This window comes from Diabrotica undecimpunctata, chromosome 8 (genome assembly GCF_040954645.1).
Source record: "Diabrotica undecimpunctata isolate CICGRU chromosome 8, icDiaUnde3, whole genome shotgun sequence".
In the NCBI taxonomy this organism is placed as follows: Eukaryota; Metazoa; Arthropoda; class Insecta; order Coleoptera; family Chrysomelidae; genus Diabrotica; species Diabrotica undecimpunctata.
In genome coordinates this window covers 69,749,165-69,771,925 of record NC_092810.1, presented here as the reverse complement: position 1 = coordinate 69,771,925, position 22,761 = coordinate 69,749,165, and the positions used below count along the sequence as shown (strand labels likewise).

General features: G+C 30.6%; 1 protein-coding gene across 1 annotated transcript in view; it reads left to right on the top strand.

Moving 5' to 3' along the window:
• LOC140447677 (uncharacterized) overlaps positions 1 to 22,761 on the top strand; it is a 665,708-nt gene that overhangs the window by 573,492 nt on the left and 69,455 nt on the right. Inside the window, exon 3 of the mRNA XM_072540472.1 lies at positions 4,355 to 4,469. Within this exon, the coding sequence (XP_072396573.1) occupies positions 4,355 to 4,469 (115 nt within the window). The remainder of the gene's footprint in view (positions 1 to 4,354; positions 4,470 to 22,761) is intronic.

Below are 22,761 nucleotides of genomic sequence, written 5' to 3'. Positions count from 1 at the left end.
TTATCATTACTTTATACCAGCATCGAATATTACTTCATAATTTTCAAATCAAAATATTTGAGAAACGGTACACAGAATCGAGTTTTGCCAAGAGTATCTTTGGTGTAAAATTGTATAATGTTTAAGTTCAGTTGGAATTTTGGTTAATAGTTCTACCTATAAAAAGTTGTGTTGAATATTACTTGGTACGAACCTTGTAACTAGGGCGTTTGTTTTTCTTAAACGCCATTTATCTTGAAAATGGATGGCATCACAAAAAATTTTTACTAAGGACACCTCAATTATTTTTCAATTTTTTATCTTTCCTAGAACCGGTGTTACCTGTTTTTGAAATAACCTTTATATATATATATATATATATATATATATATATATATATATATATATATATATATATATATATATATATATATATCTATATATATATATATATATATATATATATATATATATATATAAATATATATATATATATATATATATAAATATATATATATATATATATATATATATATATATATATATATATATATATATATATACTTTTGAAAATAAGCCAGTCCAGACATTTATTAAGTAGGTTATTCTTAAAAATTTATCTACGTCGTAAGTAAATACCCTTATGTTTTACGGTTTTTTTTTTTCATGATAAAATCAACACTTATTCCGTCGCAACTGTGATTGCGTATGATACCGTCAATCAAGGTCTACATTTTTATACTTAATAAACTTTTACATTCTTACTTTTTAAGTGCTTAATTGCATCTTTTCCTACTACAGGATTTATTCATCTGTCAATATTTATCAACAGAAAAATATTTTTATATGGCTTTACATTTAATTTTGAAGATTTGGTCATGTTATACATTTTGAAATATTGTCCGTCTAGATAGTATTTGCAATTTTATATTTTTCTCATTTTTTATATTTATTTTTTGAAATATTGCATATTTATTATTTGCAAGACAAAAGTAATTCACGTAGTAGGCTGTGCCGATAGTAGAGTATGGTTTATATAGCAAGCAATAAATTAGCAATTAATTCCTAGCGGTTCATTTTTTTAAAGTTAACGTTTTTAGCCGATATCTCGATTTTTCCGGAGGTGAATTTTGCGCTATGGGATAATGGGGTAGTTTTTGAGGATTGATTAATATACCAATTAATAGCAATTAATTAGCATTAAAATATTCCGCCAAGATGGACTCTCTAGCCTTATGAGGGTAAAGTTAGCATACCTACTGTTTGTCCTTAGAAATAAATTAGCAATGAATTAGTAATAATTTAGCAATAAATTAGCAATAAATTAGCAATAAACTGGCAATAAATTAGCAATAAATAATTAATAAATTAGCAATAAATTAATAATAAATTAGAAATAGATTCGGCCTTATAAAATGGATATGCTAAGTTCACAGACATAAACTTTTTAAGTTTTATGAACCTCTCTAACCAACACATCTGTGTTCCCTGTAGCGGGTTCGGTGGACTTTTTAAATTATTATCAATATAAGGCCAAAAATACACCTTTTTCAGAACTTAACACTAAAATGGAAACTTATCAAAATTGATTTATTGTTTAGAGAACTGTAAAAGACCTAAGTCTTAATGGTCAATAACTATTAAGAAATGAATCTTCAACTTTGATATTGCTGGGAAAGGTGAGTCGTATAGTGTTAAAAATTTTGATTAAAATCAGAGTGATTCATCAATTAGTTTAAAAGGTATTCAATTTGTTGTTGTTTTTTTTTTGCAATAATATAAATCAGAAAAATATGAACTTGCAATGATTTTATGGGTAACATAAGCAAGAGAGAGAGAGTTATTTTATCAAACGAATTTCAAAAAGCTAAAACTATTTCCTAAATTGCAAAAATATTATAATTTTTGGCTTCTAAACATTAAGAATAACTTCGCTATTGGCCAGAGAAAATTATTTTTTTATATGAGAAAAGCTGGCATTCACAAGTTAACAAAAAAGTGTTCCTACGACAATTAGAGACAAAGTTAGTACCTTTTTAAAAATCCACGATATCAAAAAAATTAATATGAACTTCATACTCGAACTATAAACTATATCTCTGGTTCTTGTTGATTAATTTTGACGTTTCTTTTTTACTTTGTATGTATTCTTTGCTTATATTACGAATTAGCCTTTTGTTATTAAATTTAACGTTAAATTAAGCACGTAAATTGTTTGAATAATTTTTGGAAGAACATAACGTAATTTTTAGGAAGATTTTTTGTTAGCAAATATAAACATTATTTATGTACAATGAATTGTTATGTTTTATGTAAAAATTCAAGCTATCTTGAATAAGTATTGTTAAAACATTATTTTTTATTTATTTTTATTTACTTATTTTAAGAAACGTGTAATTAACTATATTTCTATCCTTAAAATATCGTTAAAAAGATTTTTCCTTAAAAATTCTTTAAACAATTGACGTAGTTAATTTAATATTAAACTTATTAACGAAAGGAAAAAATGTCAAAGTTCATCAACAAGAACTGGAGCTAGATCTTATAGTAGGGATTTTAAAGTTCCCCTCGACCACTCCAAGCTGATCGAATTGGAGCCATATTTTGAAGCTTTGTAGATGACTTCGTTCAAAGGCAATATTTTTAACACTTTGTGGATTCTTCTTCTTCTTCTTCGGCTTTTCCCATTATGAGTTCGCCGTTTTCGTCCTCCACAGCACTCTATTCTCCCAGTCACCTTCGGTCTCTATCTATCATAGCATTTCCGACGTATGTTTTCCATCTTGTAGCAGGTCTTCCTCTCCGTCTTCTTCCCAGCGGGTCCCAGTTTAATATTCTTTTCGGCCACCTATGCTCTGGCATTCTTTGTACATGCCCGTACCACTGCAGGGCTCTGTTATTTATCAAATTAGTAAATCAACATTCATAAATCGCCATTTTAAAGCTTTCAACGTGTTTTATCGAATAATTATAATCAAATTCGTTAAAATTGCTTTACTTTTAACTGGTAGACGAAAGTTCTTAAAATGGTGTATTTTTGGATTTTAATTGTAAGTACACCGAACCCATTGCAGGAAACATGGAGATTTGGATTATCGAAATCCATAAAACTCAAAAAAATTCTCAGATACCTGTCCGGCTCAAAGTCACGCGAATACCTTATTTGTCTGGACTATATCGCCCAACTCTGAGGTTAATCGACCACTAAAAGAGCAATAAAAGGTGGATGAGACTTATTACTACACAGCATTATTGTAGTGAATAGTTGTTGAGATCTTTTAACAAAACTCTAGAGAGGAGGATTTTATGCACTCGAATTTTAGACAATCTAATTGTCTAAAATTCGAGTAAAATTCTAAAATCTCTATAATTGATGTTATATTAGAAATGAACGTAATGAATCTGCATGGATTTCAATTTGATTTTAACACTAGGGTAGTTGTATTGTGGACAACAAAGTTGGTAACGTGGATGTATTTCTTCATCCATATGATGATAGCACTGTGCAAGCTGCTGTTACAAAAGATACGGTTGTGAATGCGAAAAGTGAAACAATCATAGTATCGCGGCTGATATTCGAATTGTGGAGGGAATTGTGGAAGAAGGAATACCTGTTATTATAGAGGGAACCATGAAGATTACGTTGGCCAAGGGATTATAATTGGAAAAGAATTGGTTACTTCTGCCAAAGAAATGCCTGTAAGATTTTTTAATGTCAATGTTTACCGAGTGACAATCAAAAAAGAGACAAAAATAGGAACCTGTATACCAGTGAGGTCTATAATTCGCCAGAGGACAACATTCGATAATTTCAACGGCAAATTTGACCAAATGATTGCAGTTATTGGTCGGTCCTTAAATCAGGCGGAAAACAGGGAATTTTTTGGTGCTATTGCGACATTTTTATACCGAAAGGAGAAAAGACAGGAAGAACTACAGTTGTCAAATATAAAGAAAAGCTCCTATGAGACAATACAATGTTGGTAAGTCCATTTGAAAGAATGGCTTTTGGACATTGCTGGGCCATTTTCAGAAGTAAAAATGATTGCAGGTATATGTTGGTCGTAATGGATTACTTCACGAAGTGGGTCGAGGTCTACGCAATTCCAGACCAAAAGACCGCCACTATTGCCGGTGTATTGATCAGAGTACATCAGCCGATTTGGGCCGAAATGAATATTTATTTTACAAGAACAAATTTAATTTTTTTATTTTCTTTTTGTGGTTCTCTAGCATTAAATTCACTAACGATATCGGCAGTTTACATCACGTCAGACGAAGTTACAGATTGACTAATCAAACTTGAGTTTTCAATTTGAGTATTTTATCATTCTCACCATTAATGCCATTATTAATTTATAATTATTTATTTTAGATATTAGAAAATGAAGTGTATTTAAAAGAAGCGCCTCTAATTATCATGGATGGAAATTTAACATTAGAAACAATGAACGAAATATTAAGGATAGCTGTAGAAAGCAATATACCTGGTAAGTTTTAACGTTATATTTCATATATTGATATTCTTTTTCTTCTCACCTTATGATGCATAGAGACGGTAGATAAACGGAGAATAAAATATAATTTCTGGGTTGTATTAATTGGCACCTAAGAACATGAAGGTTGATTTATGGTTTATGTACTCCTTATTACTATTTTTATAAACTCTAATAAATTTAATACTAGAATTAAAGATCTAATGAATACATGCTTGAACCCAAGGAAATATTTCTCAAATTTGATTGACTTTTAATTGCATTTAAATTAATAAATATCTAAAAGCCTTGAAACAATAGATAAATAACAAAAAATACACCTAAATGTAAAATAAATAAAAAATCAATACAATTTAATACATAATGGCATTCATATTATCTGATCTGTTTCAAAGTGCGTTCCTTTTTACGGCAGAATACGTTTAACATTGAAGTTGCTCACAGTGCAGTGTTCAGAGAGGGGATCCTGGCATGTACAGTAAAATGTAAGTGGACGTGACGTTATATTGTAATTTAGTTGCATTGGTATCTTGTTGGCAAAATTATACTGGAAGTGACGTTAATAAAAAAGACATTCTGGAATCAAAGGCAAGAAAGTCTTTTCGCAAAAAGTTTACCACTTTTACCCTCGAGCTTTCTCCTAAAACCGCCTTCGTAGAGGGAGAAAAACCGAATACAATCGATTTACCAAGAATCGGTTGTATTCGAAATACCAAGAATTTTTCGGCAAAATACAAAAATTGCAAACGAAAGATGCACTCTTCGCCTTTAAAACACATTTTTATTTTTGTCGATAGGACACTCAGATCAAAACATATCGAATTGTTACCGTCGAGCTGATACAAATTTTATTAACATTGATTTCGCGCGCGTAACTGACATTAAAAATTGTCGATCGCTTCAAGCATTGTTTCTGAGAGAACTGTTCATTCTACACAAAAAATATTAATTAAAATTGTTCAAAATCATCACAGCTACAATTTTTATTTGAAACATTTTTTTCTACGACGTACGGGTTCTTGGTAAATCGATTTTTTTGAGTTTTTACTCCTCTACAAGGCGGGTTTTAGGGGGAAGCCCAGGTGTAAAAGTGGTAAAGTTTTTTGCATCTTTACGGTCCCAAAATTGATATATTCTCGGCAAAATTCAGCTTGTTCGTTTGATTTTTAAGGGTGAAACCTCCGACGACTTGACTAAGATGCATTATTCAGCATGTTTTTCCAGACATAGCGCAATAGTTCTATAACCATTATTGGCTGAGTCGACAAGCAATATTGGCAGCAAAAAATACATATATCGATGATCTTAATGTGACTATTCAGAAATTTTTCTACGAAAGTTTTTTTCGTTCAAATCAGGTGCGCAGTTATAAGCCAAGATGACGTAGCCAACTATCTTATAGCGTTTTTAAATTCATCGGAATTGTCTGGAACTCACAATTTTATGTCATTGAGGCAACGATCAACAAGGAAAAATACAAAGAAGATGTCTTCATCCCGCATATACCTATGATATTCAAACGGACTTACCATTTGATTTTAAGGGTCTACAGTTTTCCTTACGTTCGGCTTTTGCAATGACGATAAACAAATCGCAAGTTCAACCGTTAGAAGTTTGCTGAGTTAACTTAGAGTTTCAATGTTTCACGCATGGAAAATTATTATTCGGGCGTCGGAAAACCTCCATGGTTGTATATTTACGCACCGAATATATATATATATATATATATATATATATATATATATATATATATATATATATATATATATATATTTATATATATATATATATGTATATATAACTCAAATTTGGGAATGCCAAAAGTCCTTTTTTAAAAAGAATTTATTAGAGCTAAAACGACTAATTACAATAAAATCAGATTCTAAACTGAATAAAATATTAGTTAAAATAAAACATGTACATTTGCAATTATACAATTCACAATATTACGAAACATAGCGTCAGCACTCCTAAGTTCAATGTCTTTGACAATGTCAGCACTCCTGAGTCCATGGCCTGAATAAACCCATAGGCGTCGCTCTATAACTCCTCTTCCCCTAGATTGAAGCTCCTTGTGGGAGGTGAATTTTCGAACTGGAATCGTCTGGGTCCTGTATGTTTGACATTCTTATGTCTTCTTTTCTTTTGGTTTCTTTTCTTGTTCTTATCGTTATTTTCTTATAGATAATGTAGTTGATTATTACAACGATGGCAAGATATAATATGATCGTCCAAATGCTGGGAATGTGGTAATTTTCTCTTTGTTCCATGATGGGTGTGATTCTGTTTGTGGGATTTTTTTCAAATTTTAAATTCTTCAAAGTTATTTTCATAGGTGAAACGCTTAACTCTTTAAACTTTAATTTCGGCTCGGTGATTAATATTGGTTGTTTAAAGGTTCGATCTTGGAACAACAATTCTTGGTTTCTGAAAAGGATTGTACACTGTGTATTTTCGATCAGAAAGATGCCTGTCAGTGTTTTAATTTGAATTCCTTCAGAGCATTTGAAAGTTAATTTTTCCTCCATAGGAAATATTGCCAAAAACTGGTTCATCTCTGGTATGATTTCGATGTGATTGCCTTGGATGTCTGCCTTAATATATTGACAGTTACTGGAGTTTTCTTGTAAGATTATTTCCTTTTCGCATATGTGTTCTTGGTTATTTTGTAGACGGCTTGGACATTGGAAAATTTTACCGTGGGTGCAGATGTCGTTGAGAGGTATTATTGTATTTTTATTTTTTAGCAAATATCTTGTATTAGGTATTATTATTGCAAATTCTGACTCAATTTGTGTGGGTATAGGTAATAAATAGTAGAGATCAAAGATGTTCTCAAAATCGATAGGAATTGTTAGAAAATATTGAATTTGGTTTTCCTCTATTTTACAGGTGATTTCCAGAATGGATTCAAAATCTAAAATATTTTCGTGTTTTAATTCAAATGGTAATTGTGTTTTGTAAAATAAAGAGATTCTTTGTAATTCTCGAAATAGATCACTAGATTTGATAATACTAGGGTGTAAGGTTTTGAGCTTACAAAAAGTAATAGAATTTTCTACAGTTTCCATTACATCAAGTATGGAATTATATGTGATAATGAGTTCATTGAACATGTCTTTTAGATAAATAACGTTCTCAAATTTGGTTTGAAAATCGACAATGTCTTTTATTTCAAAAATCTTTGTTTTAAGGATTATTTCATTTGTTTGAATATCTTGAATGTTTTTATTGAAGTTATCTATGATTTGTTGACTAAGAGAATATTGATTAAGTATCTGATGTTCTAATTTTAGTTGATTAGTTTTCAAATGTTCTAGTATTAAATTTATCTTTTCGCCATCTTCGGCGTCTAAATTACCTGTGATTCCTTTTACTATTGAACCAAAGCCATTAATCAAGCCTCTTTTCCTTCTTGTTAAATTAATATGAATATTTAGACCGCTAAATTTTTCTTGTATGCTGTTTTTGATATATTGAATAATATTAACGTAGTTGTACGTCTCTGATCTAAAGAATTCGCTGTTAGAAATGTTATTTTTAAGATACTCAAATTGCTTGTTCAGGTTGTCATATTCAGTTACAAGTGGTTTTAAATTATAAAAATGTACAAATGTATGACTAGATTTTTGGAGTTTTGCGGTTCCTAATTTTATAGGTAGAATGCCTAGGTTGTGGGTGATATCCTTTATTTCGGCTGTTGTATGTCCGATTGTGACGAACCTGGAAAAATATAAGGTTTCCGTTTAGGTCGTTTTACATTTGAAAGGTGAATGTTTTCGGTAGTATTTTTATGCCGCTTAATGAGTTTTGCTGTTTTCTTAAATTTATTAATGGATTTAATATTTTCTTTTTGATATTTATTTTTAGTTTTTCCTTTTATTTGTCTGTTTCGCACAAATACTTCGGTAGGAATTTCATTTGGTAATTCCTCGCGTGTTTCATTTGCTTTATTTATAACTTTTGCTTTGTTTTCTTGAAGTTTTTTGTTAATATTAGAATATAGTAATTTCATTTTATCCTTATGATTAGAAATATAATTATTAATTAATTGTTGCTCTAGGTCAGTGTTAAATGGGGAGTTGATGTCTAAATGTCCCGTGACTAGTTCATGGGGTTTTATTTTTGTTACGGCGTGGATAGTACTGTTGTAAACTAATAATGCATAGTTTACTTTTTGTTCTATTGGGTCGGATTTATACTCATTTTGATTGTTTAGTAACCTGATATGTTCTATAATAGTTGAATGAAATCTTTCAGCTATACCATTTGATTCTGGATGCTGGGAGGAGATAAAGTGAATTTTTACCTTGTGTAATGCTAATAAGTCTTTAATGACTGAATTTTTTAGTTCTGTACCATTGTCTGAAATGATTTGTTCTGGAATACTATGATGTGTAAAGAATCTAATCAAAGCGTTTGCTACTTCGATAAATTGAGCAGAATTAAGTTTATAAAGTTGGGCATATTTAGAGAAAGAATCGACTATCGTTAGAAATTTGGTATTTTCAAGAGTTATGGAATCTAAATGTAAAATCTGAAATGGCTTAATTGCTGTAGGAGTAATGCTAAATATTGGCTTTATGGGATTCCTATCATATTTTGTTAATTGGCATATTTCGCATTTATTAATATAAGTTTGTATAGAAGCTCGTTAATTGGGCCAATAATATAATGATTTAATTCGGTTATCCGTTTCATCTAAACCTCTATGATTTTGCTTGCCTTCATGATAGTTTTGAATTATTTCTTTAATTTCGTTTATAGGAACATCGATAAGTTTCTTAGTGCAATTAATAAATGATATTTGAGAATTTTTAAAATATTTTTGGATAACAACGCTAAATTTCTCATATACTGGGTCTTCAAAATAAAGGTGATATTTTACTTTGGGTATGGTATATTCTTTAATAAAATCAATAACACCACGCTCAAAATTGTTTTTTGAGAACTGCACAAGAATTCTTTGTCTTTTATCAAATAATTTGATTATAGTGGGACTAGTAGGATTAAAATTAAATTCAGAGATAAAAATTTGGTTAATTCCCGTGTTTACAGGGTTTTCGGAAATAGGAATTCCGGGGGTAGGATTTTCTACATTGGTGTGTATCGTCTCACCGTCATCAGGATTTTCTTCTTGTCTATTATCTTCATCTATTTCAACAATCAGCGATTCTGTATCTGGTTCATTATTAAGATCTTGTTGAGCTTGTTCATTAAGTGTTTCCATATATTCAAAAATATTTTTTGTGTTTTCCAAATTTTTTGTTTCATTGACGTTTAGCTCTATTCTGGATAATGTATCACAATTTGTATTTAAAGATCCTTTTTTATAAATGATTTCATAATCATATTCTTCTAGCTTCAAGCGCCATCTTACTAGTTTGGAGTTGGGATCTTTCAATGAAAATAACCACTGTAGTGGTTTATGATCAGTAATAATAGTAAAGCGTCGTCCAAATAAATACGGGCGAAAATATTTGACAGCCCATACTATTGCCAGTAACTCTTTCTCAATTGTTGAGTAATTGATTTCTGAGTTGTTCAAAGTTCTGCTTGCATAAGCAATTGGCAAGTCGGATCCAATCTTTCCTTGACTAAGTACGGCTCCTAGCGCAAAATTACTAGCATCTGTAGTGAGATTGAAAGGACGGGAGAAGTCAGGATACTGTAATATGGGTTCATTTATGAGAAGTTGTTTACAAGTTTCAAAACATTGGATGTAATCTGAATCACTTACATTGATTTCAGCATTTTTCTTCAGGCGAGTAGTTAGTGGTTTAGTAAGTTTAGAAAAATCTTTGATAAATTTTCTATAATAACCTAAAAGTCCTAAAAATCCTTTTAATTGTTTAGTATTTTTGGGTATTGGAAAATTTTTTATCGCTTTTATTTTGTCTGGGTTCGGCTTAACACCTTCTGGCGTTACAATGTGACCTAAATATGCTACTTCTTTTTTTAAAAACTCAGATTTATCTATTTGAATTTTGAAATTTGATTCTCTTAATCTTTGAAACACTTCTCTTAAATTAACTAGATGCTCCTGTAGACTTGTACTAAATATAATTATATCGTCAAGATAAACCAAACATTTTTCATTTTGTATACCTCTTAGGATATTATCCATGACCCGTTGGAATGTCGCTGGGGCGTTACGGAGTCCGAAAGGCATTCGCAAAAATTCGTAGTGACCATTTTCTGTATTGAATGCAGTTTTTTGAATGTCGCGTTCATCCATCTCGATTTGATGAAACCCTGAAGCGAGGTCGAGTGTCGTAAAGTATTGACACCGTCCAAGTTTATCCAATAGGTCACTAATGTTAGGTAAAGGGTATCTATCACCAAGTGTGATAGCATTAAGACGTCGATAATCTATTACGACTCTAAACTTAGGTTTCTTGGAGGCGTCCATTTTTTTTGGGACCACCCATATAGGAGAGGACCAAGGGGAATCCGAAGGTCTAATAATATCTTGATCCAGCAGGTTCTGGATTTGATTTTGCACTTCCTTCCTATAAATTTCTGGATATCTATAGGATTTTGAATATACTGGTATATCGTTTGTTGTTTTTATTGTATGTTTAATTTTATTAGTAAAAGTTAATTGATTACCTTCGACATGAAAGATATCGGAATATTCTTTTATTAACTTTAATATTGAATTTCTTTCCTCAAAATTCATATGATCTGTTCGAACTTTAGCTATATCGAATTTGAATTCTTCAGCATTTATGGAATTAAAATTTGGATTTAAAATTTGTTCGTATTCAGCGAACTTTTCCACCATGATTGGGGAAGTTACATCCAATTTAAAATAAGATTCAGAAGAATTCAAAATCGTGCAAATAGCCTTATTGTTTTTTACCGTCGTAAGGCATTCCGGAATTTCTAATTTACCGATTTGTGTATATGGTATAATTACATCGCCATTTTTTATATTTTCAACATTTAAACTGATAACTTGCTCGGTTCGTGGCGGCACTACTATACAATTCGTGTTGACACTATTCCCGGCTTTATAATAATTTAATTTTATCTTACTGTGTGAGGTAATTAAAACGTTATTGGCCAAATCAATTTTTGCATTTAATTTTTTTAAATTATCGAGGCCTAATAAGCAGTGAAAATAGTCATGGAATTTAAAAACGCAATAACTTAAATTTAATTTATTTTTAGTATTAAAAATTTTCGATAAGGGAATTTCAGTACAGTAATTTTCCTGTTTTGCTCCAAGTGCTGTTGAAATTTGAAAGGGTTTACGAAAAATTGAATTTTTAAAATATTTTTCAGCAACTTCTGGGGTTACAAACGATTTTGTGCTCCCAGTGTCTATTAGTACTTTAAGATTATGCTCAGGAAATACAATGTACGGCAATTCACTTTCGTTATTTATCAGATTTAAAAGTTCAACTTTAGTAATTATGGATTTTCCGAGGCTTTGTTCTCTAAAAAATGATTCTCATTAGTTAATTCAACTTCCTCGGTATCGCCAATATTATGTAGCTCCTCAGCTATGGTATTTTGTGGTTGACTTGAAAATGTATTATTGAAGCGTCTTTGATTTCCAAAATTTGTTGGTCTAAAAGTATTTTGACTAGTGGTAATCATTGGAGTTGGGGCTTGAAATCTTTGATTTGGATTTGATTTAAAGACATTACTACTTCTGTTATTTGTAAAAATATTAGTTCTTCTGTTATTATTTGAAAAAGAGGTTGATGCTAATGGTTGTCTTGTTTGTTGAAATTGTGTGGAGTTTGTTATAGGTGGGGCTTGAATTCTTTGTCGAGGTTCATTGAATGTAAAGGATCTGTTCGTTTGGGGAAATTTTTGTTGAAAGTTAAGATTTGGTCTTGGATTACGATTATTTTGAAAATTTGGCTTTGTTTGCCTATATTGTGAAGAATTATTTTCATTTAAATAAATTTGAAAATCGTTAGTTAAAATACTTAGTGCAGAATTTAAATCTTTAGGGTTTTTAGTTCGCATGAAGGTGCCAAGTGGTTCTTTTAGACCACGTAATAATACTCGTAGGGCTAAATTTCTAAAATAGTTTGATAAAATTAATAATTCTTGGTCATTAGAACGTGTAGTAATTAAAGATATTTGTAAATACAAAAGATGTTGGACTTTATTGAAGAATTCAAAGGGAGTTTCATTATTTTGCTTTAATTCTGACATTTCTATACTAAGAGTATAAATATCTCTTTTATCAGCGTATGTATTTAGCAAGGCATCTTTAAGATCTTGCCATGTCCTAACTACACATGCTGAAATGTTAATAGCAGCTTCACCTTTTACTTTTGCTAAGATGCTAGACATAAGGTATTCATTCTGAAAATCATCTGAATCAACTGTATTATAAAATTTATTAATCAATTTTTCACAGATTTCCACGAATCTAGGAAGTAATGTATTTTCTCCGTGGAAATCTGGAATCATGTCAAGATATTCCTTTTTTAATTGTGGGATTGCCATTTTTCTTTTATTTTTTGAGTAAAAGACATTGTCCAAGACCATGATTGGGGAAGTTACATCCAATTTAAAATAAGATTCAGAAGAATTCAAAATCGTGCAAATAGCCTTATTGTTTTTTACCGTCGTAAGGCATTCCGGAATTTCTAATTTACCGATTTGTGTATATGGTATAATTACATCGCCATTTTTTATATTTTCAACATTTAAACTGATAACTTGCTCGGTTCGTGGCGGCACTACTATACAATTCGTGTTGCCACTATTCCCGGCTTTATAATAATTTAATTTTATCCTACTGACTGCGCCACTCAAATTTGGGAATGCCATTTTTATTTTATTTTTTAAGTAAAAATTTAAATTAGAAGTACGATTATTTATTAAGGAGGAATTAGAACAAAAATTATTTTTAATAGGGAGTTTTGAGTCAGAATCTGAGTCTGATGAATCAGAATTTATTAGAATTTTAGGCTCTCTATACGACATAAGCACTTACCAGAGAAGAATTGTCCACTCCATGTAAGCTGGTTCACTCAGAAGGTTTGACTAGGCAGGTATCTTCGATATTCACTCGAAAAGTCCACTTAACACGATTCCTGTTATAAAGGGCTACTCAATCCACCCACAGGAATATAACACTTCCGAATTAAGGTCAATAAATCGTTGAAACGAACCGAATTTATATTCGCTAAACCCGTTTGACCATCCTACTGACTGCGCCACTCAAATTTGGGAATGCCAAAAGTCCTTTTTTAAAAAGAATTTATTAGAGCTAAAACGACTAATTACAATAAAATCAGATTCTAAACTGAATAAAATATTAGTTAAAATAAAACATGTACATTTGCAATTATACAATTCACAATATTACGAAACATAGCGTCAGCACTCCTAAGTTCAATGTCTTTGACAATGTCAGCACTCCTGAGTCCATGGCCTGAATAAACCCATAGGCGTCGCTCTATAACTTATATATATATATTGGTTTTTTTATGTGTACTCCTCATTTGGACAAGTATTAAAGAACAAAAAATAATTTATGATAATTGGAGGACATATTTAAAAATATTTTAACAAAGGAGAGGGTTTGGAACAAAAAATTATTATGTTGGAGATGATATACTTAAACTAGCTACTATTATGATTTTTATTAACACATATCAGACTAAGAAACAGGAAGATAGACAATTTAAAGGACTTTGTTAACTGTTAAAATTTCCGGAGAGCAAGGTAGAAGTGAAAATAGATAAAGCTGAGTACAAAGAAGTGAAGGATTCTGCTACAGTACACCAGAAATTAATACATTGTATAACGAAGGGGAAGATCTTATTTATTTGATTCGAGATTCTCGATCAACATCTGCACTACGAGCGTCGTTGAGAGACTCGACATATCAAAACCCTCGATCAGCGTCTGCACTGCAAGCATCGCTGAGAGACTTGATATAAGTGTGCACAGAAGAATAATAAAGAAACTAGTAATAGTAAAAAATGCAGAAAGATGTTAAGGAATATGTCAGAGGAGAATATGGAGAGGAGCCAGTTGCCGAAGTCATAAGCACTCGATCATGACCTAAACAACCTTAATCACATGTCACTAGCGCGTTTGACACAATATTTATAGATCTAGTTGGCCCATTTGAGATGGACTACGGTATATTGACACTACAATATAAAATAATTAGATACCTAGAATGATATGTAATAAAGAATAAAGCAGCCAAAACAGTAGCCAAATCATGGGTAGAAAACTTTATTTTGAGGTATAGAGTACCCAGAAAAATAATGGCAGAACAAGGCACAAGTTTATGGCAAAAATTTTTAGGAAACATGCTCATTTTGAACATAGAGGAACTAAACTCCACAGCATATCATGAAGATACAATTGGATATTTAGAAAACAATCATAAAGATTTAAATGTGTATCTTAGGACAGTTGTCAAAATTTTCTACGAGTTGGAGTATATGGGTACAATACCTTTGCCGAGAAATGTACAAAACGAGATATAACTATTGTACAGTTTCGACGACTATCCCATGGAAATGAGGTACAGATTACAGGCAGCCATAAAAAAGGCCAGAGAAACACCAACATAGTCGAAATACAGAAGAAAAAAATTTATTATACCAAAACTGGCAAAATAACTTATATACCAGGTGACAAGGTACTAGTTAAGAACGCGTCAAATTTTAAACTCAAACATTTGTTTTTTAGTTCAAGTACCGAAAATAGAGTACTATATATAGAATAACATTATTATAAATAAAAATGGTAAAAATGTAGTTATTCACAAAAATAACGTTAAACTATAGAGTGCACTACACTCCACTTCTCCTTTTTCAATGGATTTTTGTTTGTATTTTTAATTCCTTAAGGTTGATCTGCACCCCCCAAAAGACAAACCCCAAATTCAAAAAATTTGAAAAAATTTGAGAAGGTATATGTGATGACTAGAAGTATTTTGACAAGTTTTAAACAAACTTCATGTTTTCGTTTTTGAAAAAACTCAAAAAAACTACTTTTTTCCAAGTATAAAGCGGGAAAACCAAACATAGGATTTTGTTAAATTTTTTACATGATCAAGACATGATTATAAGAAATACTTATGAATTTTTTGAAAATTTTTGAATTTACAGTTTTGTCCCAATAAGAAAAAATAATATGTTTCGGCTTATAATAAAGTTACCGGTAAGAAACCGAAAAAATTTTTAATAACATATATAAAACTGTAAAAGTGGAAAATATTTGCAATAAAACGTTAAACATTTTTTCCTAAACATATGAAAAATCTCGTTAAACAAGAATTACCTATGTCTTGAACTGCCGCCTTCAAATTGTAATGTAGGGAGATGGCTCCATCTGAAGCAATGGTAGTATTTATCATCAATAGATAGCATTACAGTACGTTCGGCTTCCAAACGCTTCAAACGAAACGTCATACTAACTGGGTTGCCATATCAATTACTTTGTACAACACTTTGGCAGATTACAACAAAATTTAATAGGAATGTTATCAGTTTAAACTTTGAACCGGTCATGCTGAAACTTACAGAGTTACAGAATAGTAGATACTGCAACTTTTATTTTGAAAGTACGATATCATAAAATTTACACTCTATAAGTTATATATCTATAAAAAACTTATTTAGTTTTAAAAACCTATTTAGGCGTTTTTAGTTAATTATTTTAGTATTTATATACATTAGTGTTCCTTGCATAACCAGTGGCGTACCCAGAATTTGTCTGAGGGGAAATTTTTTCATGCTAACTCCATTTTGAGTCTTTAAAATTTGGGTTTTAGTTTAATTTAAAGTACTAAAGATAGCAGTGCCAAAGATTCAGGTGTCTATTATCCTGCCTACCAACTAAAATCACCCTCTCTTACTTGTGTGCATTGACTGAGATGATGCAGTACTGTTTCCGTAGAGAGTCCTGCATGATGCCCATACTGTGCCTTATGTATCAGACTTTCAACCAATACACAATCCCTAATATGCCTATCGAGCAGTTTTTCGAGATTCTTCAGTACGAATGACATCAGATTTATCGGCCTTAGCGATTAGCTGTTTCCTGTCCGATTTTGCCAGGTTTGGGTATAAAATCCATCCTTATTAGCCCCTGCTTTTGGTATGTACCCCATCCAACACCAGCCTGCAGTATCATTTCCCTTCTGTAGAAGTATTGGATAAATTCCATTCGGACGCTGTGATTTATATGGCTCAAACGAGTTTATTGCCCATATGGTTTTGACCTGGTTCACCACTTTTTTTCCACACTCCAGTTTTCCCTAGACATAAGTCATAGTACATAGAGAGAGAAGTCATAAAGTAATTTAGAGAAATTACTTTATGATTTTCCTCTCTGCTCCGTTTCTCGACACATCAATCCATGACTGAAATATTTGTTCCAGATACAAGATATCTGTAGTCTTCCGACAATAGTGGGATGGAAGTTTATTTAGCTCAGTTAAAAATAATTTTAAAAAATTTCTATCCTCCTCAAAAATATCCTTGCGTTTTGGTCTTGAGGCAACTTCTAAGTCTGCATTGGAACTAATACCTTCTTCTGCCTTCATAGTCCAAGATCTCACAGACCGTTCCCCCAAAGATAATGTATTTAAGTACATTGTCTTGCATACAGGCACGGAAACATTATTTACTACCAAGTTATAGTGTAATGTAATTGATTGCCTAAATTCCGTTTCACTAGACTTTCTTTTCTCACCTATACTAACAGTATTGGCTATAAAAGTCCTGCGCTGGTCCCAATTCATTTGTGACCAAAATTTGGAAAAAATGTTCTCTCTGTTTTGTTCAGAAATCTCAGAACATTTTTTGCTTAACTTTTGTTTGCAAGTACGAGGTTTCAGGTGCCTTTTTTCTCTATGTACATAGTGAAATGTGTTTTTCTGGTTTCTGGGTTTCCTAAATCCTAAATAATCTTGTCCGTTCAATCTTAAATTCTTATTTATATGTCTCTTGTTTTGTGCTTTGGCCACTTTCCGCTTTTTATGATTTCTGTCTTTATTACTGGAGTCATTGGCAGCTTTATTACTAGAATCCGAGCTAGAATCTTCTTGAAGCTGGTAATCTTCTGAATTGTCAATTTCGCTATTAGATACTTCTGTAATGTCAGGTGCTTTTGACCCTTCAACATATGTGTTTATATTTTCAGTAGAAACCGCAATTTCCTCAAGGTGAGATCCATCTTCTATAGCTTCTAAATTTTAAAGAGCCAACCCAATGTCCAGATAGAAATTTTGTTCTGCAACTTGGGACATAACTTCACTAGTTGGATTGTCGTAAATGCTGCTATCGTCAACTTGAGGCAATGTCTGCTGTCCTAAATTTACGTATACTTCACTCCTGTTATTTATATCATGGGAACTCGAACATTCATCGAAAACTATTTCTGCTTTGTTAATCAACTCTTCAACATCTTCAGGGGTAAGCGCATCATCAAAAATATTAATTGGAGTAGTCGGTTTAAGGTGTTCGGAAGGGGACGATGGCGGTGTTCTCACATTGTTCCAATGTTGGTCATTTTCTTGCTTCTTAGCCTCTTTTCTGTCTAACTCGACAAGTAATTTCGTACGATTTGACATGCCTCTGCCTGTACGTTAATAGTATCTGAATACTAGATAAATTCTGGCCCGAAACAAAATGTTGATTTAAAGTTAACAAACTTCAACTAAAATTCGCTTTACTTTTAAAGCTGCTTGAACGACCAATTTTATCATTAAAGCCATTTTGGAATTAAAGCAAACTTTAAAGTATTCAATTATAAAATCGGCTAAATATAAAATAAAAAATAATAGGTACTAAGACTTCTCAAAGCAAACCGTGTAAATATTTTTATGAAAATAAATTGATTTATTGATCCTAGAAATATTAGTTACTGCTACTCCAGACATTAATGAACACTATATTATTATTTAATACCAAATAACAACCTATCCATTAAACTAAAAAAAATCAATTTGTTGTTGCCACAATTACTTACGAGGTACTACACGGACAGAACGACGTTATAAATAAACATGTATAATTATAAATTACGTTTATAAGTTATAAGATTAAAATAAAATGAAAACACTTGTCTAAATTAATTAATGATACTTACTTGTAAAATATTATCAGTCTTAAGCCAATATATATTGATAAATAAGCTTAGAAAAGCAATTATTGGGATGCACACAATCAACTTGTTTACTTTAGCATAGCCAAACTGATAATTACGAGGTACTGCGTCCACAAAATGGCTGGAAAAAGTTACGAGGTACCGTTTTCTGTAATTTAAGGCCTTCCGGAAATTTTTCCAGCATTAACCGCTGGTTAATAGATGCCGCTAATTATTCTAAAACGAAAACCTAAATAACTCATTTTTTGCAAATTTGTCAGTTACGTGGGTCCTGCCTTTCCGACGTCGATATGTGATATAAGGTTGAATGCTCGAATAAATGAACTTTAATCAAATAAAAGGCAGATATCGAGCACAGTTTATTTATTAAATCTTGCCCAAGTACTTTCGCTCCTAGAGCATCATCAAGGGCATTTCGTCAAATTTGGCCTATCCAACAATATATTGAGAATGTCATAAACATTAAAAATTATACATTTACACGACACAAGGGCAAACAGTTCAAAAATTTTTAATTGCAAAAGACTGACGCCCAAACAAACTTCATTGGATTAAGATCCAGGTATGTTTTTGCTTCCTTCTTCAACAGTATTTCTTTGCTTAACAATGTTTTTAACTATAACCTTGCTTAAACCAACCGCTTTTGTAACCCTTTTCCGTATTTTTGAAAAAGGAATTGATACCTTTGCACGTTATACTTCCAAAGTCATAAATTTCAATACATTGCAACGATATTACGATTTTGTGCACTTAAACCCTTATGTTTTAAAATTATGTCACAGATTGTACCAATATTATAATAAATGATTTTTACTCTGCGACGTTATGTTTAAGAATGGTAGCTTCTCGGCAAACCGACATACGTGACAAACGCGCACTCACAAGTATGTATAAATAAAAGTAAAATTTCCTTTTTTTTAAGATATTTTTATTATCTGTGAATAGTGTATACAAAATTGTAAAAAATATATAACAAATAAATTGGACGGATAGATATAATACACTTGTCTAAGTAAATACAAGAAATTTTCATTTGGAACTACTATTTTTTATAAATATAGTATTATAACAGATTTACAATCAGATCTTTTATAAAGAATATCGGCAGAGGAGCTTATACATAAATAAAAATTCTGTTGTATATTCTAGTAATTGATAGAACAAATTAAATATTATAGAATTAAAATGCAGTGTAAAAAACACTTCGTTTAGTGCCTATTGTAAAAATGCTTATATATTGAAACAGAAAAGTTGTACGAAAGGGTGATAAGTCGAAATTCTAGCATATATTTATGTATATGCTACCTTTACTATGCTATAAGTTATTTAAACAACTACACTTGGTAATATAGATATGACAAAATAATATAACCGTCAAGTACGATTGTCCTACTTCTAAACCCAAAAATATAACAATGTAAAACAATACATTTTCAAACCCTATGGTAACTAAATGTCTGAATTGGTCATAGATACAGGAAACAAAACGGCATGGTGATAACGACATTGAAATAAAGTAGTAGCGGTAGCAGTACAGATGAGTCGATTCATACTTGTACTATAATTTCTATTGTCTATGCAATGCACGCAAAAGTGTAAAAAAAAATATTGTCATACAATAAAGTAAAATCCACGAGGAAAATTAATTTCCTGTAATCTACTGTGTACCATGAATCACAATTTTTTTTATTTAACAAATCCTTTATAAAAAGATATATTTATTTAAAAGAACCCTTTGAGGCTACATCACAGAACGTTTCCGAAATAGGAAGTCCATCATCAGTGCTGTTACCAGATATACATGAGTGAAGCCACTAAATATGTGAGTAAAAACCCTTTAAATATTTTGTTGCTGAAAAATTTGTAAGATGTTAAAATGTTAAACTTTAACATGGCATGAAGTAAATCTCTTTAAAACTTATATAAATGTATCAGCAACGATGTAATATAATAACAAATTTAATATCATTTAAAGGGTTTTACCCACATATTTAGGGGTATCACTCATGTATACCTGGTAACAGCACTGATGGTGAACTTTTTCAGTCCGAAAATGGTTCTTTTTAAATAATAATACCTTTTTATAAAGGATGTTTTAAATACAACATTTTTAATAAAATAAAACTTTCTTTTTTTCATTGACTGAATTTATTTGAAATTACAAACTTTTGCTGTAAAATGGAAATATTGACTTTATTTAACGTATACTGATATATATATATATATATATATATATATATATATATATATATATATATATATATATATATATATATATATGTATATATATATGTATATATATATATGTGTGTGTATGTGTATATATGTATAACTACTAACTATTGTATAAGTTTGGTTTTGGGTCTATAGTCGGATTAATATACTCTTGTTCCTGTTGTACTTTCCTTGTGCAATAAAAAAAATATTTAGAATCTTATTGAGTTCTCGTTCAATTCTGAAATAAATATTTTTATTTCAGAATTTCTTGGAAACGATTTCTGGATTGGAAATCGAAACGTCAAGACAAATGTAGCATCTAATTCCCATTAAACTAATTGTGGTTTAGTTCCACATATATATATATATATATATATATATATATATATATATATATATATGCAATTGGAAACTAGAAGTCTTAGAAATGTAGAGCTACCGGCGTATGCCGCGAATTTCGTCGATCAACAGAGTCCCAAACACAATTTTATCAAACCAACTAAACAAACAAAAATTATACACACTATTTAAAAAAGCAAATTAGAATACTTCGGACATAGGCTACGTAATACGAAATTCCTCAGCTCATTATGCAGCACAATAGCATTTTGTAGCAAAGTAACAATAAATTATCTCTACCTATCTTCAAAGGAAAGCTACAATAAAAATCTTTGGAGTGGTTTATGAAAACGGAACATACACAAGTTCGATGAAAAAGATATTACTATAAACAAACAAAGCCATCTTCATTATACGAGCATTAGAATCAAATATGAGAAGAACAACTGCGCAACCGGTAGATACGAGAAAACGGTGTTGAAAAACAAAACTCAGTTGGATAGACGGAGTGACAGAAAATGCCGGGAAATTCGGTGCTCTTAACTGGAAGGGCTAACACCGGGCTCACTGATAGTGATCATATATTGTTTAACAAAGCTACCATCAAGATATTTAAACTTTTTATATAGCTGTATTTAAGTTTTAAATCACTATATTATATCTAAATTTACTATTTATATTGGGAATAAGCCACAACTTTACTTTAAAATAAATCTATTATGACGTTTCGATTTCTACTTCGGAAATCGTTCTTAAAATGAAAAACATTAATAAACTAAACGAATTTTGTTTTTTTTTTACTTGGTAAAAAAATTCATCTAATAATTTAATTTTATCTGACTCATTCATATTGTCAATATTTTTGATTTGTTTTCCTGGGGCAACTTTAGTAGAAGATTATTTGATTACATGAAATCAACTTTAACTTAAAAATACCCGCCAGAAAAATCACATCATGTGATTTGTCTTTAAAAAGACAACCACATAAAATGATGACATTAAAATTAAAAACAGGAAACAACCTCGCGACACTATCGCGACATGGTAATTATTTGGTCTTGCATTTAGTTTACCCTCAATAAACACCATATTCTGATTTTACATGTATGTTATTTTAAAACATAAATAATGTATCATTGACATGTCATTGACTTACTAATAGTGTCTATTATTAATAATTATTACCACTATTAGTAAATCAATAAATAAAAATAACAAACAATATTTGTTTAGTTTAATAATAAAATTGTGACTTTTTCCTAATAAAAATAGTAAATTATATTAAGATGCCACACAAAAATAGCTTCAGAACAATACATATCCATCTTTAAGTTATAATAATCTCATAATCTATAAGTTATTATTATTTAACTTGACAATATCTCTTTAATGTATTATTAAGATATTTAATAATAAATACATTTAATACGTCATTATTAGACTTATTTATTGCATTAGCCTACTTTACATTTACTTCGTTTACAACATATAGCTGCCTATTTATTGTTTAATTTGAGTGATAATCCTTATATCATAAACAGAAAATTTATTATTAAATATCTTTATATAAGACGTCACGTTCTAAATAAAATGGCCAAAAGAAGTGTGTAACGTTTAA